General features: G+C 48.7%; 1 protein-coding gene across 1 annotated transcript in view; it reads right to left on the bottom strand.

The window, feature by feature from the left end:
- LOC116948173 (uncharacterized) overlaps window positions 1-19,077 on the bottom strand; it is a 43,760-nt gene that overhangs the window by 7,642 nt on the left and 17,041 nt on the right. Inside the window, exons 9-16 of the mRNA XM_032964616.2 lie at window positions 17,548-17,660; window positions 16,263-16,485; window positions 13,840-13,980; window positions 10,813-12,188; window positions 7,494-7,627; window positions 5,643-5,879; window positions 4,514-4,670; window positions 506-617 (exon numbers count right to left, since the gene is read on the bottom strand). Of these exons, the coding sequence (XP_032820507.1) occupies window positions 506-617; window positions 4,514-4,670; window positions 5,643-5,879; window positions 7,494-7,627; window positions 10,813-12,188; window positions 13,840-13,980; window positions 16,263-16,485; window positions 17,548-17,660 (2,493 nt within the window). The remainder of the gene's footprint in view (window positions 1-505; window positions 618-4,513; window positions 4,671-5,642; window positions 5,880-7,493; window positions 7,628-10,812; window positions 12,189-13,839; window positions 13,981-16,262; window positions 16,486-17,547; window positions 17,661-19,077) is intronic.

Raw genomic sequence — 19,077 nt, 5'->3', positions numbered from 1 at the left:
AAGCCACAATACGTGGGGAAATATTGTTCAGCGGTCGTTAAATAAAAAGGAAATGTCTTTTGTTAGCTGTTTACCTTTCCTCAAATTTGCACTCCGATCGTGTTTTTACTTTATTTTTTGTTGTTGTTGTTGAAACTTTCTGACCAGACCCTTCAGTATGAATAAATATTCTGATTCCTTTAGAGAATGGGCTGAGATGGGTTAGGGGCGGGGGTTAATCAGGGGGGGGGAGGGGAAAACAAAAGGATAAAATCGGACGAAGATATACCCATGACAGCTGCCGAAAAGGGTACCTTCCGTGTTCACAGCTGCAACACAAATGAAAACATTTCCACTTAAAAAATCGATGCTCGTGTAGGCAGATATGACTCTGCCGTGACTTCCTGGGTCACAGAGCACGGGGCTCTGTTCAATTCAATCTTCAAGACGCCAGGATTTAGCGAGACCGACGTCTGACTTTGACGAGAACGCACGCGCACGGAACGTGCGCTTGGCGAATTCTTACCGGCGGTCGTGGCGGCCAGTCTGCGAAAGGGCCCCATATCGATCACGTTGTCGTTGGGCGATGATTCTCGCTCGGACCTGACGTACGACGCCCTGGAACTTCCACTGCACACCTGGGGGGGGGGGGGGGGGTGTGGGGGGTGGAGGGAGGGGGATGGGCAGAAAGTAGGTGCGGAAAGATGACAAGTAAGTCGGGCTTAAACCTAAGTTGTTCTTACGTAGCACCCACCGTGTTGATCTGGCAGGTAACGCGATTGACTTTTTTTTATTCCATTACCTTCACCCGTGAACGTCTGCTGTTTGCTCGTTTCCACTAGAGGGGAGCTTGCAAAGCATCTGGCCAAACAATGCACCAATTGCGCAAGCAGCCATCGTGGCGTAGTCTCAACAATGTGGGTTGTCTAAACAAAATCTAGCTTGCGTAACGCGTCTTTGTTTTCAGAAATAATCCTGTGCAGTGGGTATGTGCTCACATGGGTATGTGTGTCTGCCGTTCATCTCAGTAACTCATACCACTTGGTACTGTCCCATGACTTCCTACCAGTGAGCCTTCGACGTTTCACGTGGCCTCGAATTCCGGTTGCTGAGTGAACACATTGTAAGGTCGCGCTCATTACACACAAAGTGCTTGCCACCAATGAACCACGCTACCTCGCTGGTCTCGTCACGGAGTATAAACCATCATGCAAACTCCGGTCATCCTCGCAGCAGCGGCCTTTCGCTGGCCATCGAACAAAGATGGTCACCGCATCGCGCGCTTTCAGATGCGCTCCTGCGGCCGTCTAGAACGTTCTTCCTTCCCATATTAGGAAACCACTGGAGCTACGCACTTTTAAATCTAGATTGAAAACTCATTTCTTTAGGACTGCTTTTAGTGTTTAGTTTGTTGTCCTCCCGCACAGCTTTTGATTAGCACGTTTGGCTACATACACTGTGAAAGAAGTTCAACGTTCATAGACACAAATTGCAACCAACCTGGCACAAACGCTGTGGTGACATCGCCGCTACTTAGTGGCGAATGACGGCTGTGTGTGTTATGTGCCTGTGTAATAATCGAAAAATTACCCCAAGACAATATGCAGCCTAACAGCTATTTGAAAATAAACAAAGGTCTCCGATGTGTAGAAAGAGGCATCCACAGTGATGGGTCAGGAGGAAAACATTAAAAGGGATTGGAGGAATAAGGTTTGAACGAGATCCATCGGAAAACCGAGAGAGTATCCGTGAGAGGGGAAGGACGGGGATTGGCTCAAGAAAACTCCCCCCCCCCCCCCCCCAAAAAAAAACTCTTATGGATATTGGTCACGTGTTCAACTTAACAAGGACAAGATGGTTCGAGAAAGGGGGCTGAGGAATCTAAAAGGGGAGAGCACGAGGAGTGGGGACGTTCGGAGGAAGTCGCAAGCTGGAGACAAGCACGAGGCTTAAAGTACTTTATTGTGGCTGTGTCCCAATAAAAGTGGCTCTTGCTACTTCGTCGTCAGAGTCGTCACACATGTCCCAAGCGTTCTACAAGTCTATACGGGGAGACTTTTGTCTTTTTCTGTCCGTGTGTGTCTGTAGGGAGCGGTAGTGTAGCGATTAGTGTGCTGCGCTGTGAACCTCGCGAACCGGGTTCGATTCCCGCTCACGGCCAACATCAGTCACGATTATCTGAACCGGTGCCGGGCCTCCCTTAGGTCAACTTAGCCTCAAATGAGTACCTGGTGCGGTGTGTAAAAATCGCCACTGGGGAAACAAAGGCGGCCGGGCGTGGTGCTGGTCACCCACCCCCTCATGTACCGTTCTGGGCCTTCATAGGTGCTCGCTAACAGAACTTGCACCTACAGTCTGTTAAAGCTATACGGGGGATCTTTGTCTTTGTTTTTTTGTGTCTATGTGTGTAACAGTAAACCTGGCACTCTGAATTCAATTCTTGGTCACTGCTAACGTCAGTAGCCAGTGGTACCTGAACCTATCCTGGGCTGTACTCTTGGTCTGCTCAGCCTTGTACGAGTACCTGGTACGAGTACGTAAACTAACAACCCTGGGGAGGCGAAAGTGGCAAGGTGCGTTGCTGAACACGCCTCTCCATTGTGCACCGTGGCAGCCTTGATAGGCACTCGCAGTGCTTTGCTCTGCAACAGTCTCTGAGCCCTATATAACTGGTGACCTCTGAAGCGTGTGCCTGGATGTGCGAGGGTGTATGAGAGAGTGAATACATGTGCGGAGCGTGTGAGCAACGGTGTTTGCGCGCGTTAGTTTGTGTGCACGTGACGTTTTGTTATTGTGTGCGCGAATGACATATTGATAAAAGCCACGTTTGATCCATGAACCAGAACGTGATTCGCCGCAATTCTCACCAAGGAGAGGCCATCACCAATGTCTTTGGTGATGGCCCTGAGAATGTGGAATCGATAGAGATCATATTTGATGTGGTGATATGGGAAGCTTGACCTCGCCTTGATAAAACCACCTCATTCTTGTGACATCTACTTTCCTCTTTTATGAATGGCGCGTGTTTTGGGCGGGCTGCGTGTAACGATGTCGGATCTTTTTGGTAAATTCAATTGCACGTTCCGGTAGCGCTCGCTCACTTGTTTTACGAGGCTTCGTTATATGCAGCATTTTTAAGAGATAATCTTTTTTTATATTCTTGGTTCTTTCGGTAAAGTCACGTAGAAGGGAAACAATAAAATAAGAAATATATAAAACTAACAATTATTTTATTGTTTCCCTTCTACGTGACTTTACCGAAAGAACCAAGAATATGAATCCCTGCAGTCACGAAAGCTTTAAATAAAAATATTTTTTTTGTCCACGGTGTTCGAGTGCTATCGGTGGCCCAGCAATGGCAGAACATAAGCGGCAGTCTCGGCACTAAATCTCGGGGAATCATTTTTTTACAAACGTTGATTGTTTTTTCCTTAATTCTCACAGTATCCAAGGTTGTCCAGTATCCCATCTTGCCTCGCATTTTTTATAGCCATACCGTGGAAACTATGCCGGAGGAAAATGAGCAAAAAAATCCATGGCATCTCGGTTGGCAACCCTAGGAAGAACATTTCTTACATGAATAAAGAGATAATAAATAAAGGATGTGAGGAACAGTAGGGATTGCGTCCACTTTTGCAAGCGGAATCTTGTGAATTATGAAGCGGAATCTTCCTCACAAACACATTTGAAGCTGCATGCAAAAAAAAACTATTTCACAGCAACATCGCATACAGCATTTATACTACAAATGAATAAATAACGGTCATCTGGTGGTTCCCGGCGTTAGAAATATCCAGCCCTGCCAAGTGGCAGAGTTGCTGAACTGTGCCATAGGTCACAGGCTCTCTCCGCTTCCTTATTCTGCACAGAGCTGCGATGCCTCCCTCTCGTGCCAACGGGCGGGGTTCGTGACTGGAATACTTCAGTTCTGTCCAACTTGAAAAAAAGACGCCGTCTCCTCTCACCTCCGTTGTATCCCGTCGTACGGTGGCGGGTTGGGAAAGGGTTGGAACCTAATGCACTGAGCAACAGCCATCGTCATCCCCTGCGTGACACCGTCAGGGCAGGGCTTGACCGACTACTGCGGTCAACGCGACTCTCCGCGACGCTTCTCTTCACGTTTACCAATCTCCCCTGGGCGGTGACGTGGACCCAGTGGCATGGACAAGGCTCGATTATTGCAAGTCGCTACTCTTTTAGCGAACCATCGAACAAAGACGGGTCACCGCATCGCACGCTCTCAGATGCACTTCTGCCGCCGTCTGAAATGCTCTTCCTTCCGATATCAGGAAGCCACTGGAGTTATGCACTTTTAAATAATCTACGTTGACAAATTCATTTCTTTAGAACTGCTTGTTGCGTCTAGTTTGTTGGCCCTTCACCGCACCTCTGATTCGCGCGGTTGGCTACGTACTGTACGAAAGAAGCCCAACATACACGTAAACATTGCAGCGTAGCATCTGCAGCCATTCTGGAACCCGGCGAGGAGACCAGTTGATGATAAATGAAAAGCGTTGTTAAAACGGTGACTTACGGGCTTGCAATTCTGGGCGGTCGTCAAGCAGATGCCGATGCTGCAGTGGATGTAGGTCATCGCGTAGGTGACGTATTTGTACAAGGTGAGTTCGAAGCTAGCTGCCGTGGACGTGCCGCTCTCGATGATCTTGAGGTCCGTGTTTGTGGTTGCGCATCTGTAACAAGGCAAACGAAGCGGGAGGAGGAGCTGCTGAGTCAAAAAGGTTCAGCAGCAATCGAGCCATTTGATACGGAATCTGTGTCGGCACATGTGGTGAGTTATACGCAATATGACAAGTTTGTTAACGCAATTGTTGAGTTGTTTGGGTATATATTTCTCCACAAAGTTGGCTGTCGCTTAATGAAGCTAATTGTAATTGCTGACGAAATGTTGTATTCAGATTGTAAAAGTTGTGGCTTTGCTCTCCAACACACCGGTGCTGCTGTACTAGTATCGAACTACATGTTCTGTTTTCGCGACAAACCTCACTAATTGGCTGTGTCGGGTGGTGGCGGGTTTAACAACACATTTAGATATTTACGCGATCTAATCCAAAAAAACTTCTTATCAATTAATGTATGTTACGTCACCAACAAATACCCACCTATCATTGCCCCAAATCTCATCCAATCACAGAAGCTAAACAGCGTTGAGCTTATTCCGTACCAGGTGTTATATAAAAAACGTAACTATTTTTATTTTACCAGGTAAGGCCCTCTGAGCTATGTAACTCTTTTTCAGAAGTGACCTGGCCACGAATGGTAGCTCAATGAAGCGGCTTATCACGTTGATATTTAGAGCAACCAAATACTCTGAACGCGTGATGTTGATTCTAAATGTGGAGAGAAAAACCGGAGGACCCGGAGGAAAATCCACACGACCACGGGGAGAGACACGCAAACTCCAAATATACAGCAGGCGTCAGTCGGGACCAAACCCACAACCTCCTGTATACCAGGCAAGGTAGTTAACATCTCCTAGCCACCGTGATGATGATGAGAGAGAGCTGCCCCCCATTGCTCTGCGCTGCTCTTTCCGCTCTCCGCGGTTGGTGGTACGCGTGTCGTACATACATACGCATGTAAGTACGTTGAATTTATTCCGCATCGTACGTAGCCAACCGCGCTAATCGGAGGTGCCCTCTCACTTGTTGGTGATGAGCTCCATTCGCTGAGCGTCCGTCTGGCTGGGCCCCGGCGTGGCCCAGCACGTCTGCATCACGGCCGTGATGTGCGCGTTGGCGGACGCGATGTTCACTTTGAGGACCAGCTTGTCGTTGGTGCCCAGGACGGGCGCAGTGGACAGGGAGCTGTTGTTCTGCCACATCTGCAGCGACACGGAGTACCAGCCCGTGCCGTACACCGTGTCGTTGATGACGAAGCCCCTTGTGGGATGGGTGGGTTGTGTGGGTTGGGGGGGATGTGGGAAAAGTCGTCGCGGTGAGACATGCATTCGGTGGCGTACACAGGAGAAGAAGGCCTCTCTCCTCTCCTCTCGTTAGAATCGCACAGGCAGGTATCTTGGGAGTGGGAGATCATTCACGCGTTTCTCCACTGCTGGAGATGCACTGTAGAACCCCTCTTAACGACGGGAATTGGTTCCACGAAACCGGTCGTTAAGCGACTTGGTCGTTAAGTGAGTAGATGTTTCCACTTGAAAGCACAGCAGACACTGAATGTAAACAATGCCCCAACGCTCACGAATGGACGTCGCTAATTGGCGGAGGCCTGGACATACCACTTTGGAGTTCACCAATTGGCTGAAATTGGCGGTCGCCTGCCCTTCGTAAGCCCGTCATTAACAGGGTAATGGTTGCTAAGCTAACACATTGGGCTCTATCGAGGCCCGTCGTTAAGCGATTAGTCGTTGACAGGGGTGGTCGTCAAGAGGATATGCATGCGCCAGAAAGATGTGCACTAATTGAGTATATTGCCACAAGACGGAGGAAATTGGAGACAAATGATGAAATGTGCAGTGGACACCTAATGGGCTATCTGCCCAAGAATCGTGATGATGATTGATGATGATGTATGTTGAACATCTTTCATACCGTACGTAGCCAACCGTGCTAACTGGAGTTGCGGGGAATCGGAGTTGTGGGATGCATTGGTCGACCGGCTGCGTTGTGACTGCCTTACTACTTGGCGAAATCAAGTTGGCCGGACGTTGAACCATTTTGACCAAAAAACACTCGCCCTAGGTATGGCGTTAAACTGTGCCCGGTGATGTCATTGAAAAGATGCTGGCGAGGGAGCCACGGAGATACCGGCTCGGCAGTCCTTACCCTGGGCATGGATCAGAAACCCGAGTGGATGTTGTGGGGTGAAGAGGGGGAGTGGGAGGGGATGGGATTGAGCCAGGGATCTGCCCTTGAGCAGAGAGGATGAATATGAAACTAAGAGTAAACTAATACCAAAACTACTCCACCTCCGGTTAGCATGGTTGGCTACGCATGGTGCGAAAGAAGTTCAGCATACGTATATTGTAGAGTGAATCCGCTGCCGGATGAGCATCTCCCTACGCCGTGTCGGTCATGGGGGATGGATCGTTTCACCACACTGCACCATGGCGGTCAGTGCGGGGTATGGTGAATTGAAGCGACTTGGCACGGACATCGCTCGCCGTTGATGCAACCGGGCATCGAACTCGGCTTTCGCGGGGGTTTTCGTACAAAAAAAAAAGAACGAACTGCGTGGGACGCGTTTCACGCAGGGGGTATAATTGGACAGTTGACATTTGCGGACGGAGCGTGCGGCGGGTAAAAGAGATGAAAGGCCGAGGAGAAGGGATGTTGGGTGAAAGAGCCGAAGGGAAAAATAAGGGGGCCATTCGTAGAAACGAAGGATAAGGATGGGGGGGGGGGGGGCGGGGCGGTGACAGCCGAGGCCCCCAGCCGCGACGGAAGATCACCGAAGTGAATCGCGCGCCGCGCCGGACGCGCAGATGATTCCGCGTTTCTTTTTTCGGGAAGGGGGCACGCGCGTGGTACACCCCTTACCCCGAGGCCGGGAAACCCATGGAGGCGTTCACGTTGTTGCTGAGGGCGCAGAACACGGTGATGGAGAGCAGGGAGGGCTCCCCCGCGGCGACGCCGCTCTTCAGCGTGTTCGTCAGCAGCGTGTGTGTGATGTTCTGCGGAGGAAAAACGCACGCGGCCACGGCTGTTGGGTTTATTCATGATAGCCGGCGCAAAACTGCGCGACAACGCCCTTCCCCGCACGGCTTTGTGGGATCCTCGGTACCGTTAATTTCGGCTTTTTTTCCCCCCCCGATTCCTATTGACATTGCGATTAAACCGTACACATACGTCATCGGAACAGTATGAGGGTTAGGTAGTAAAAAAAAAAAAACTCAACTTATTTCGAGTCGAAATTTCCCCAATATGTATTCATAGAATTTGCGTTAACTTGCCCCGCAATCGTATCGGTTCTCTTCAGCAGTCACTTCCGTGTAAAATTACGTGGTTTATGCGAAGAACTGCCTGTAATTGGATGGATTTCCAAAGGTGCAGCACATTTTGACTTAAAAATGTATTCACCGTGTTCCAAGTGCACTTATTAAAAAATATATATATATCATTCATGTTGCGAGCAGTGTGCAGTTTTGGAATTCAGTATCAAATTAGTCTTAACAACCTTTATTCAAAAAAATGGCACTAATTCAAATTTAAAAAGCTAAATGAAAAATCCAGAAATGTTGAGTCCATCTTAAACGCTCTAATTCCTCATTTACCACAACAACAACAACAAAACATGAATCCGCACTGTTTTCCTACCTCCTGCTGTGCATCTGTGTCCTCAAAACAATTTTCTAACTTGGGAAGAAAATCGAATACGATTTTAGCGAAATGAAAACAAAACGAAGGGGGGGGGGGGGGAGGGTCGGGGGGAGGAGACCGTTCTCGTGAAGGCGTGTGGATGGCTGAGCAGCAGTTGATGCAGGCGGTGTGTGCGTGCGTGCGTGCGTTCACGAGTGCGTTCACGCGTGCGTTCAGTGAGTGAGCGCCCGTATCAACTGCCAAATGAGAATGTGCGGAATTAATCGCCGTTGCATTTTGCCCCACATAGAGACACCGCGTCGCGAAAAATCCATTTTTATTTTCGTCTCGCGGTTATTCGGCACACGTTTGCCCCGATGCGTATACGAATTTTGTTGTTTGTTGTTGTTGTATAATTAATTTATTTTTCTCTGGTGTATTATGTCTGTCGTGGAAAACGGTGTGGTTTTTTTTTAATTTGTGAAAACCGACTTAAGAGCTGCTTAGCTCACAGGGTACTTTAAAAAAAATCAACTGGAATTAATTGTGCAACGCGTGACCTGTCCTATGCGCCTCTCGCGAAATAGGACACTGCGCAACATTTCAAACGATTAGGCACCATTTGTGTCATTCGGGAAGGAACGAATGGAACGCGTTTTTGTTTTGTGCAGATGTTCCGCGGCTATTATATTATAATCAGCCTGTAAGAGCAGTTGCGTATTTTTTTTGTTGCAAAGGAAAACAAATTACGTGGTGTTAACGTTTGCTAATTACCAGCTTGGGGTTAGGGTAATGTCTTAATAGATGATGAAAGTTTGTGTTCATGGCGACGACTTCTCAATTATAGGTACAACATATTTTTTTACTTTGATTACGCGTCGAATTAATCACAGCCACGCAATTACGTAAAACATGATTGCACTTCAAGAATTTGACATTATTTTAAACATAATTGAAGTTAAAAAAAATTTGTGTCCATGCATTCTACCCCCCTTCCCAATGTTCCACGAGGTTTCTTACTTGAATTTAAAAACAAAGATGATGATGTCGATGTAAGATGATGACCATAATATGGCATTAGTTAAGATGTCTATGATAGTAACGACAAAGATTGTGCATATAAACAATGGTAATGATAATGGTAACGGTAATTGAGTGCAAATATATGGGGTGTCCATGAATCTATTGTACTTTATGCAGCACATGTATATAATTAGACAGCGGTGAAGTAAAAATGTTGACAGCGTAGTCCTTGCAGAGTTTTCGATATCTCATGCGACACAATTGGTTGTCTTTTTACCGATTTCTCTTTGCTTCGTTGCCCTACATTGTTGTGTTTTATTTATATTTTATATAACTTTGGTAATCCGGGTTACTCGTGCAAACGGTGACTCATCTCCTGGTCTCTTGAGTTCTCACATGCGCAAAACCTCAAAGAGCCATTGCCCAAAATATTGCCTGTGGTATTTTTCATTTGTTCATTTTTAAGGCCGCAGTGTTACTGACGAACGTGTTGATTTCGTTTTTTTTCTGTGAATAATGCTTGTGCACCTCTGCCAACGCAGTGTGTGCCTATTTGCCCCTAGTAGTTTTAGTCTGAAACTGAGGAATAGGAAAGGGGAGTTCACAAAGATCTGGGGCCCCCTCGTGAATGCCACTCCAGATAACCTAAGTTTACTTTACTGAACTTGAAATGTGACTGACCTTACCCCCCCCCCCCTCTTTCCACCCCCTTCCTTCCCTGAAGAAAAGGGATCTGACGCACCACGGACCACATAACGCTACGGTACCACACGTACTCGTTGGTTGTCTGTCCGAGCCGTCTATCCCGCTATGCTCCACTCACTTGTCGTGGAAGTTGTTACCCCCCCCCTCCCCGTGGTTGGATCAATAAAAAATCTTTACACAAAAAAATGCTTTATCGCACGACAAAAGCAACCACATCGGGGACCATCATATCTCCACTCTGTGCATCGCAACCACCGTAGCAGACACGTGGAGGTTTAAAAGTAAACTAAACTTTGTATTCGACCAGGAAAAGGCCCACTGAGCTGTGTAGCTCGTTTTAAGAAGCGACCTGGCTGCCACAAATGATAGTTCAACGAAGTGGCTTCTCACGTGGACATTTTAGCAGCCACAGACTCTACGAAACGCGTGACGGTGATTCTAAATGTGGAGGGGAAAAACTGGAGGAGCCAGCGAAAAATCCACGCGACCACGGGGAGACAGACACGCAAACTCCAAATATACAGCAGCAGGCGTCAGGGTCGGGATTGAACCCACGACCTCCTGCACACCAGGCGAGGGAGTTGACATCTCTCCACCGTCGTGCCCCAAGGGAGACTACCACGTGTGTGGGTGTGTCGTAAACGATTGCCGATGAATTCTTAATAAAATCATGGACTGTGACGACGACGATGATGATGATGACGATGATGCACCTGTGAACGTTTTTTTTTTTTTTGCCGTGTATTTGTGCGACGACAAATTCTAATCACGACGATGGCATTGTCGATTGCAACGACGACGACGAACTCGACGGCGCCGTCGCGCCACTCACGCTGTTGACTTTGGTTCCGCAGTCGCTCCACCCCGATTTGAACTCGAGCGAGTCGGACGTCGCTCCCTGCTGCGCGCCGCAGCTCCGCAAGCCCAGGTAGACGTCCGCCGGCTGCACCCCCGACAGGGCGAGCTTCGCCTTCGGCATCCGCACGTACAGGTACGAGCCGTCGCACGTCACCGTCATCGCCGATGCCGGATACGCCGTGGGCAGAGTCGACGGCGGATGTGGCGCGGCGGTCGACGACACGTTGCTGGCAGACGCTGGTGCGGTGGTGGTGGTGGTGGTGTCATTGGCCTTGGTTGTGGCAGCAGGCACTGTTGTGTTGTTACCGCCAGCAGCTGCTGTGGCAGTGGTGGTGGTGGTGGCGTTGTTGGGCTGGATTGTGGCACCGGGCACTGTTGTGTTACTGCCAGCAGCTGCTGTGGTGGCGTTGTTGTTGGGCTGGGTTGTGGCACCGGGCACTGTTGAGTTGACGCCGGAAGCTGCTGTGGTGATGTTGTTGGGCTGGGTTGTGGCACCGGGCACTGTTGAGTTGGCACTGGAAGCTGGTGTGGTGATGTTGTTGGGCTGGGTTGTGGCACCAGGCACTGTTGAGTTGACGCCGGAAGCTGCTGTGGTGACGTTGTTGGGCTGGGTTGTGGCACCGGGCACTGTTGAGTTGGCACCGGAAGCTGGTGTGGTGATGTTGTTGGGCTGGGTTGTGGCACCGGGCACTGTTGAGTTGGCACTGGAAGCTGGTGTGGTGATGTTGTTGGGCTGGTTTGTGGCACCGGGCACTGTTGAGTTGACGCCGGAAGCTGGAGTGGTGATGTTGTTGGGCTGGGTTGTGGCACCGGGCACTGTTGAGTTGGCACTGGAAGCTGGTGTGGTGATGTTGTTGGGCTGGGTTGTGGCACCGGACACTGTTGAGTTGCCACTGGAAGCTGGTGTGGTGATGTTGTTGGGCTGGGTTGTGGCACCGGGCACTGTTGAGTTGACGCCGGAAGCTGGTGTGGTGACGTTGTTGGGCTGGGTTGTAGCACCGGGCACTGTTGAGTTGGCACTGGAAGCTGGTGTGGTGATGTTGTTGGGCTGGGTTGTGGCACCGGGCACTGTTGAGTTGGCACTGGAAGCTGCTGTGGTGGCGTTGGGCTGGGGTGTGGCACCAGACACTGTTGAGTTGACGCCGGAAGCTGGTGTGGTGATGTTGGGCTGGGTTGTGGCACCGGGCACTGTTGAGTTGACGCCGGAACCTGCTGTGGTGGCGTTGTTGTTGGGCTGGGTTGTGGCACCGGGCACTGTTGAGTTGGCACTGGAAGCTGCTGTGGTGACGTTGGGCTGGGGTGTGCTGCCTCCTGGTGCCACAGTAGAGCTGGGCTGTGTGTTTGTATTCGCTGACGGGGCAAGGAGAACGAAATGTTTCAAGTCAATGGATGACGATCGTAATTCTCTTCACTTAATATTACAGTCATCACATTTATCACAATGTACTCCGTGTATTGGAAATCTGCAACAGGCATGAAGACTCATAATGTGTTTTTATTCCAAGAGGCTCCCGCTACATTGGGATGTTTTTGGGCCAATTGCCGCTTGGTAAGCGTTTGGATTCAAGGGGAGAAAAACCGGGCGGGAGGGGGGGGGAGAGACTCACCACAGATACACGGGGGGGTTGCCACTCAAAGCTGCGCACAGGAGCACTACGGTGGCTAGATGTTAACTAGCTCGCCTGGATTGCAGGAGGTCGTGGGTTCGACCCCAACCCTGATGCCTGCTGTATATTTGGAGTTTGTGGTGTGTCTCTCTCTCTCTCCCCGTGGTCGCATGGATTTTTATCCGGTTCTTCCTCCAAACATTTTTAGAATCGACGTGCGTTTCGAGTATTTGCTGACGATAAGCCACTTCCGCTTCGTTGAGCCATCATTTGTGAAGGCCAGGTCGCTTCGGAAAAAGAGCTACGAAGCTTAGTGGGGCCTTACCTGGTAAAATAAAAAATGCTTTAATAGTTTTAGTTTTTCATGTGGATGGATTGCAACAAATTGCTGTGCTGCAATATCCCAGGAAACCCTCTGGCGGAGCCTTCAACACCTGCAATCCAATTGCTAACCGATCTCAACCCTCCCCTTGTTAGCATTCTAAAGATTTGTCGCGTTCAGGGTAATTTTGTCTCGAGTCAGGTGATTGGCAGCACCCCCCTGCAGCGATACTTTGTCTCCTTCGAAGAGAACCCTCAAATGTAGTTTCTCCTTCATTTGTTTGTATTTCTTATTTACAGGGAAAGGTGTTTCCGTACTCTTGTCGATCGAGTTTAAATCGTATGGGAATCGACTTTTACACCAGCATGCAAGTTGACCTATGCATGTCAAATATTTGCACTGGCTTTAATGTCTGCTTTTCAGCAGATGGCACTGTTTGTTTAATATCCGAGGGATATTGTTGGCCATCTGTAGTCAGAATCAAACCGTCTGTCGTTAACGAATATAACACAACTGCTTCCGAGATGTCTTCAGGTGATGTCCATCCACACATCACGGCATGCAGCACTCTTACACGTGCCCTGCGTTCATTAATAAAGTAAAAATGTTCATAACCCAGCAGTCAAGAATGCTGTATTTTTCAGAGGTATAAAATCACCGAATTGAGCCTCTTCGCGTGTCCTTCCACCGGTCGTCACGTGGTGAATGTGACTGTGAGGCTGGACGGACTTCCTTCGCTCCTTCCTCACAAAATTAAGTGGTAGTGGGCTCAGCTCATCATGGCCCCCAGGGGGTGAAGAAAATGAACACAACTCTGGGCCAGTCAACAGCAGCGGCATCCTCTGGAGATAAACCCCACCAACTCCCACCGCCCCGTGCCAGAGAAACGTGGAATTCCCACCGCGGGTCGCGGACGAACGGCCGAATCCGCCTCCTCCGTCCCCAAATTCTCATGAGTAGAAGAGCGCGGACTTTTGACTTGGGAACGAATGTCAGGGCAGAGGACGAGGAGGAGGTGGGGGGGAGGGAGCAAACGTTGCCTGGTGCGGTCTGCACCCACGGTGGCACTCACCCAGGCAGGTGCGTCCGGCGACCACGGAGCTGGGGTCCGTGAAGCCCGCATTGCAGGTGCAGTTGTAGGAGCCCTGGGTGTTGGCGCACGTGGCGTTCTCCGCACAGTCGTTGAGGGTTGAGTTGGCGCACTCATTGGTGTCTGGGGAGGGCACGCAAGCACGGTGATGCACGCGGTGAGGCACGCACACGCGCGTATGTGTGTGTAGTGGGGAGCGGTGGTGTAGCAGTTGGCGTGCCGCGCTATGAACCTGGCGACCCAGGTTGGACTTCCGCTCACGGTCAACACCGGTGACAATGATCTGAACCGGTTCTGGGCCTCCTCTAGGTCGACTCGGCCTCAAATGAGTACTTGGTGCGGTGCGTAAACATCGTCACTGGAGAGACAAAGGCGGACGGGCGTGGTGCTGGCCACCCACCCCCTCGTGTTCCGTGCCGGCCTTCATAAGTGCTCGCTAACAGCACTTGCCCCAACAGTCTGTTAAGGCTACACGGGGGATCTTTGTCTTCATAGGGCGGAGGTCGGCGGACACGCTGCGCTGTGCTGCGACCTCGGCCACCCAAGTTCGATTGCCGCTCGCGGCCAACACCGGTGACGATTATCTCAACCGGTCGTGGGCCTCCCCTAGGTCGACTCGGCCTGAAATCAGTGCCTGGTGCAGTGTGTAAACATTGCCGCTGAGAAGCCAAAGGCGGTCAAGCGTGGTGCTGGCCGCCCACCACCTCGTGTGCAGTTCTGGCCTTCATAGGTACTACTGGCTAACAGCACTTGCCCCAATATTCTGTTAAAGCTTTCCAGAGGATCTTTTTATGCGGAGAGTGTTAGTGCAGTGGGCTGCGCACTGCACCGCTAACCCAACGACTTGAGTTCATTACCCAGCCATGGCTAATGTTGGAGGCTAGTGCGATTTCGATTTTGTACCGGGAATTCCATGAGGTTGACTCGGCCACAAATGAGTGGCTGATGCAGTGTGTGAGCATAAGCGATGTAAAAACTAAGGAGTTGGTCACAGCCAAACCCCGCTCCTTGTGTCGGTCCAAACCTTAGTAGGCATTTGGTTAACAGCATTTGTCTCAGCGGTCAGAACGGCGCTCAATGTTTTCGTTTGGTTGGATGTGTTTGTACAAACATCCACCACAGGTGTGAGGGTGGAATGAGCGGTTTTAATTGTTGAGCGGTGGAAAGTGACATCTAAATCCTCGGATTGCATCGGTTTGCATTTGTAAAAATGTAACCACGGAATTGTTTACCAGCCCAATTTTATTTTCAATGAAATGATTCATAATAATAATACTCGTACAAGTCATGGCAATGGTCCGTATTAATATGTGAACCTGAACTCCAGTGAGTTACAACACCTCTGATTTGGCTATCTGTACGTTGCGTAATTATGCAATTCCGTATTAAATGTTTCGTGTCAATGGGTACCCCTGTCTTAAACAACGTCGCTTGCTACCATTGTGAGTGGACTTGCGTAGGCCCTGGAACTCGCAGCCACGAATCCAACGAATTTAAAGCCCAGAATCGACGACTTCCTCTTCTTTTCCGCCTTGGCTGCCTTTTTTTGGTCTCCCGATGAGTTTGCTTTGATTCGCACCTCTCTGCCATTGTCATCTTTCCTTCCTGGTGACCTCCTCAGCCCCCTCCTCACAAATGAATAATAAAAGTTATAACAAGGAGTAACTTGTCTCTGCATGACTCCCCCCACTCGCCCCCCACCCCCACCTTATCCAGCGTTTTGTTGAGATGCGGTCACATTTGGGATGCTTAACAAAATCCATGTGTTCTTTCATATTTATCTAAAACAAGGTGAGAGGCCAATCAAAGAAAGCGATACACAGTAGTGCACGTGAATATCAGGTCAACAACAGCATACTGTTTATCTTTTTTTTTATCGAGAACATGTAGCAATAATAACAAATTGAGATAAAAATGTGATTTTTAACATGGATGTATTTAAATATGAACGTTCAACCCTTTGTCAATCCACTGCGACCTATGAACCCTGGTGGCCTGAGTTCCATTTCCGGCCGTGGCTAAAACATCAGTGGCAAGTAATGTCTGAAGCGGTCCTGGCCAGCTCCTTCACTCATCCACACTGAACAGCGACGTGAAGTATGGTCAAACAACCTCCATGCCTGACACGCCACGGGAGACATTCATCCAGCAGTGAATTAGCAATCGGCTTTGAATTAGTATTGCTATTTAAACAGGAACAATTAATTCGGCCCATAGCACCCCACTCATCAGCACACACAAGAGGACGTATTATTATTATTGTTGCATTGTTTTAAATAATGAATTGTGGTTCCCTCCGAGTGGTACTCCAACGTTGGGTTCTCTCGCGTGACCGACTCCGGTCGCCCGAGTGATTTCCCCGGAACGTGCACAACTCTGCGACACCGCCCGCCGCGCTCGCTCACCGGTGACATTGAGGCCTGCCAAGTCGAACTGCAGCCCCATGCTGTTTTGGAGCGCTTGTCCCAGAGTGAGCAGCACCTGGTCGAACGTGAGGCCCGTGAGGCGGCCGCCCAGCAGCAGGTCGATGATGGCCACGATGCTGCCTCTGTACAGCTCCTTGACCGTGATGGTCAGCAAGCCGTTGGCCACCAGGGCCGCCACGTTGGGCGGAAGGCCCGCCAGAATCTACCCGCAACGCACAGGCGCCAGGGGTTGAGGTGAAATGACGGGACACGGTTGAGCATAAGATATGTGCTAGTCTATATTCTTTGGTTCTTTCGGTAAAGTCACGTAGATAGAAAAGAAGAATACAAAATAAAGTGAATAAAAATAAAATAAAATCCAGTTTGGTTCAGAGGATCTTCAGACTATAGCAGTGCAGTAAAAATTTGGACGTACAATTCAGGCACATTAAAGATGTGATAGTCATTAGCGTAACCATAAAGTGGCGTTTTATTACTTGGGAAAAGCGTGCTAACCAATTGATAAATTACAACACTTGTTGAGTAGTGAGAAATGCTTATTAAATACCACGGCCTTAGATGAAGCCGGATGAACTAACTTTTTCTTCCAACCTGGGATGGTGGTCGTGCATTTAGTTTTGTGTGTGTCAAACCACAGAGTTTATCCATTTTTTTTCACAATGACAGCCCGTATGTCGTCATGCATTGCATCTGCGTGAAACGTCAGCGGCACGGCTAAAATCCCGCAGTAGAAAAATAACTTGGAGGATCCTGTGGCGAGCCAGCCCTGGCACGGCTCTGATGTGCGGTGTTCAAAAAAATGATCGTGAACTGTGCGAGACATCCACCTCAGCGGGCCGTAACAAAAAAAAAACGCAACAGGGATCGGTTGCTCAGAGCTAAGTGTGACTTTCCTGTCACAAGTTGTTGTTGTCAGCGTAGAAAAGCCTGGTTTGAGTCTCATTGTCTTGCTCAAAATACAAATATTACGCATTCCCTCTTTTCCTTTATTCATCTCACTAATTGAACTTTAATGCACAATGCTCACGGTATTTTTTTTTACAGTTTCAATTGACTCGGAAGTATGTAGGAAAAGATTAGATCCTTAATTAAAAATGTGCTACGTGCTTTTGTAAGTGCGCACGTTGGCAAACTTGAATTGTGTGTTTAAGTTTAATTAAAAAAAAATCAACATAACACTATGCAGCGTGAGATCTGAAGAGAGGAATTGAAGAGAGTGCGTGGGGGTGATGGCAAATCAAATAAAAATCTATCTGCGTTTCACCTCTGCGATGAGTTCTCTTGAGAAGTTTGCGAATTCCGCACTGCTAGTGTTTGCCATGGCAGCCGTGAAGTTTCGGTTGATGACTCGGACTGAGCCCACGAGTTCCTGAGATTCTGTTGAAAAGGAAGAAAATGATCCGTAAGAAAGTGTTCACAAATTATTTTATTACTTAGCCTTTTGCCCGTCCAAGGACGGGTGTATTTCAATAAATATCAAACTTGCAAGCAAAAAGCAGACCGTGACGTAATATTCATTGCATCAAAGGTTATAATCCCTCGTTCATCATGACGACCTTTCTGCTTCTATGTCTCAACAATAGCGTCACGGAGATCACGTGACGTGGTGGTTCTGCCTTTGTAGTGAGGGTTGTCAGTTGTCGCTCAGGAGGGGGGAGGAGGCGCCTCGCCCCCCATGTGGCGTGACGTCACCCACTAACTTATTAATGAGGGGGGGGGGTCCATGTGGAGGACGTCACCTATTCATGATTATTAATGGGGGGGGGGGGGGGGTGCTAAATGTGGAGTGACGTCACCCACTCATGATTATTAATGAGGGGGGGTGGGTCCATGTGGAGGACGTCACCCGTTCATGATTATTAATGAGGGGGGGGTGGGTCCATGTGGAGGACGTCACCTGTTCATGATTATTAATGAGGGGGGGTGGGTCCATGTGGAGGACGTCACCTGTTCATGATTATTAATGAGGGGGGCTGGCCGACGTGGAGTGACATCACACGCGGGACGCACAGACATTCTTTGTACATTACGGTGCTACATTTGATTATGCTGAGTATTCAGCTCAAAAGGAAGAAAATGATCCCAAAGAGAGTGTTCAGAAATTATTATTTGATGATGCTGCCGCTACGTTGGCAATGGGTGCACAAGATTAAATACCGAAACAACTCGACACATTTTTCAGTAACAGGGAAAACATATATACAGTAAAACCTTGGATCGCGAGTAACTTGGTCTGCGAGTGTTTTGCAAGACGAGCTAAAAAAAATAATAAATATTAATTTGATAAACGAGCGAGGTCTTGCAATACGAGTAGTACGTATACACGCTTTGTCTGCCGAGCATCACGTGATCACAACTGATATACGAGTGCTTTGACATAGGAGTGCTTTGGATTACAAACACGTTTCCGGAACGAATTATGCTCGCAATCCAAGGTTTTACTGTATGTATATCATCGGCGACGTTTAGGGAAATGGTCCCATTCTCTTCATGGCACATTCTTCACGTGCTATGAAGAAAGGCCTAAAAGCACTGTAGCCTTGTTATATTCAAGTGAATGACGACGTCCATTAGTTAAATTAATATGTTTTTGTTATATGCCAGGAAATGATTTTTTTTTGTTATGTGAATTAACTACTTAATGAATGAATGTAACAACATTGGAATAATGGAATTAAGTCGTAAAATGAATGGCACGTTAATTGTGGAATTAATTTGAATAGCTTAAGGTACTACTTTTTTTAGTTAATCTGGAAACGATCAAATGAATTTATCAATGGAAGACATTTAGAAT

Source organism: Petromyzon marinus, chromosome 32, assembly GCF_048934315.1.
Source record: "Petromyzon marinus isolate PM22_M1 ecotype Great Lakes invasive population chromosome 32, UKy_Petmar_22M1.pri1.0, whole genome shotgun sequence".
NCBI classification, from domain to species: domain Eukaryota; kingdom Metazoa; phylum Chordata; class Hyperoartia; order Petromyzontiformes; family Petromyzontidae; genus Petromyzon; species Petromyzon marinus.
Note: the sequence above shows the minus strand (reverse complement) of the source record. Positions and strands in the feature narration are given on the sequence as shown.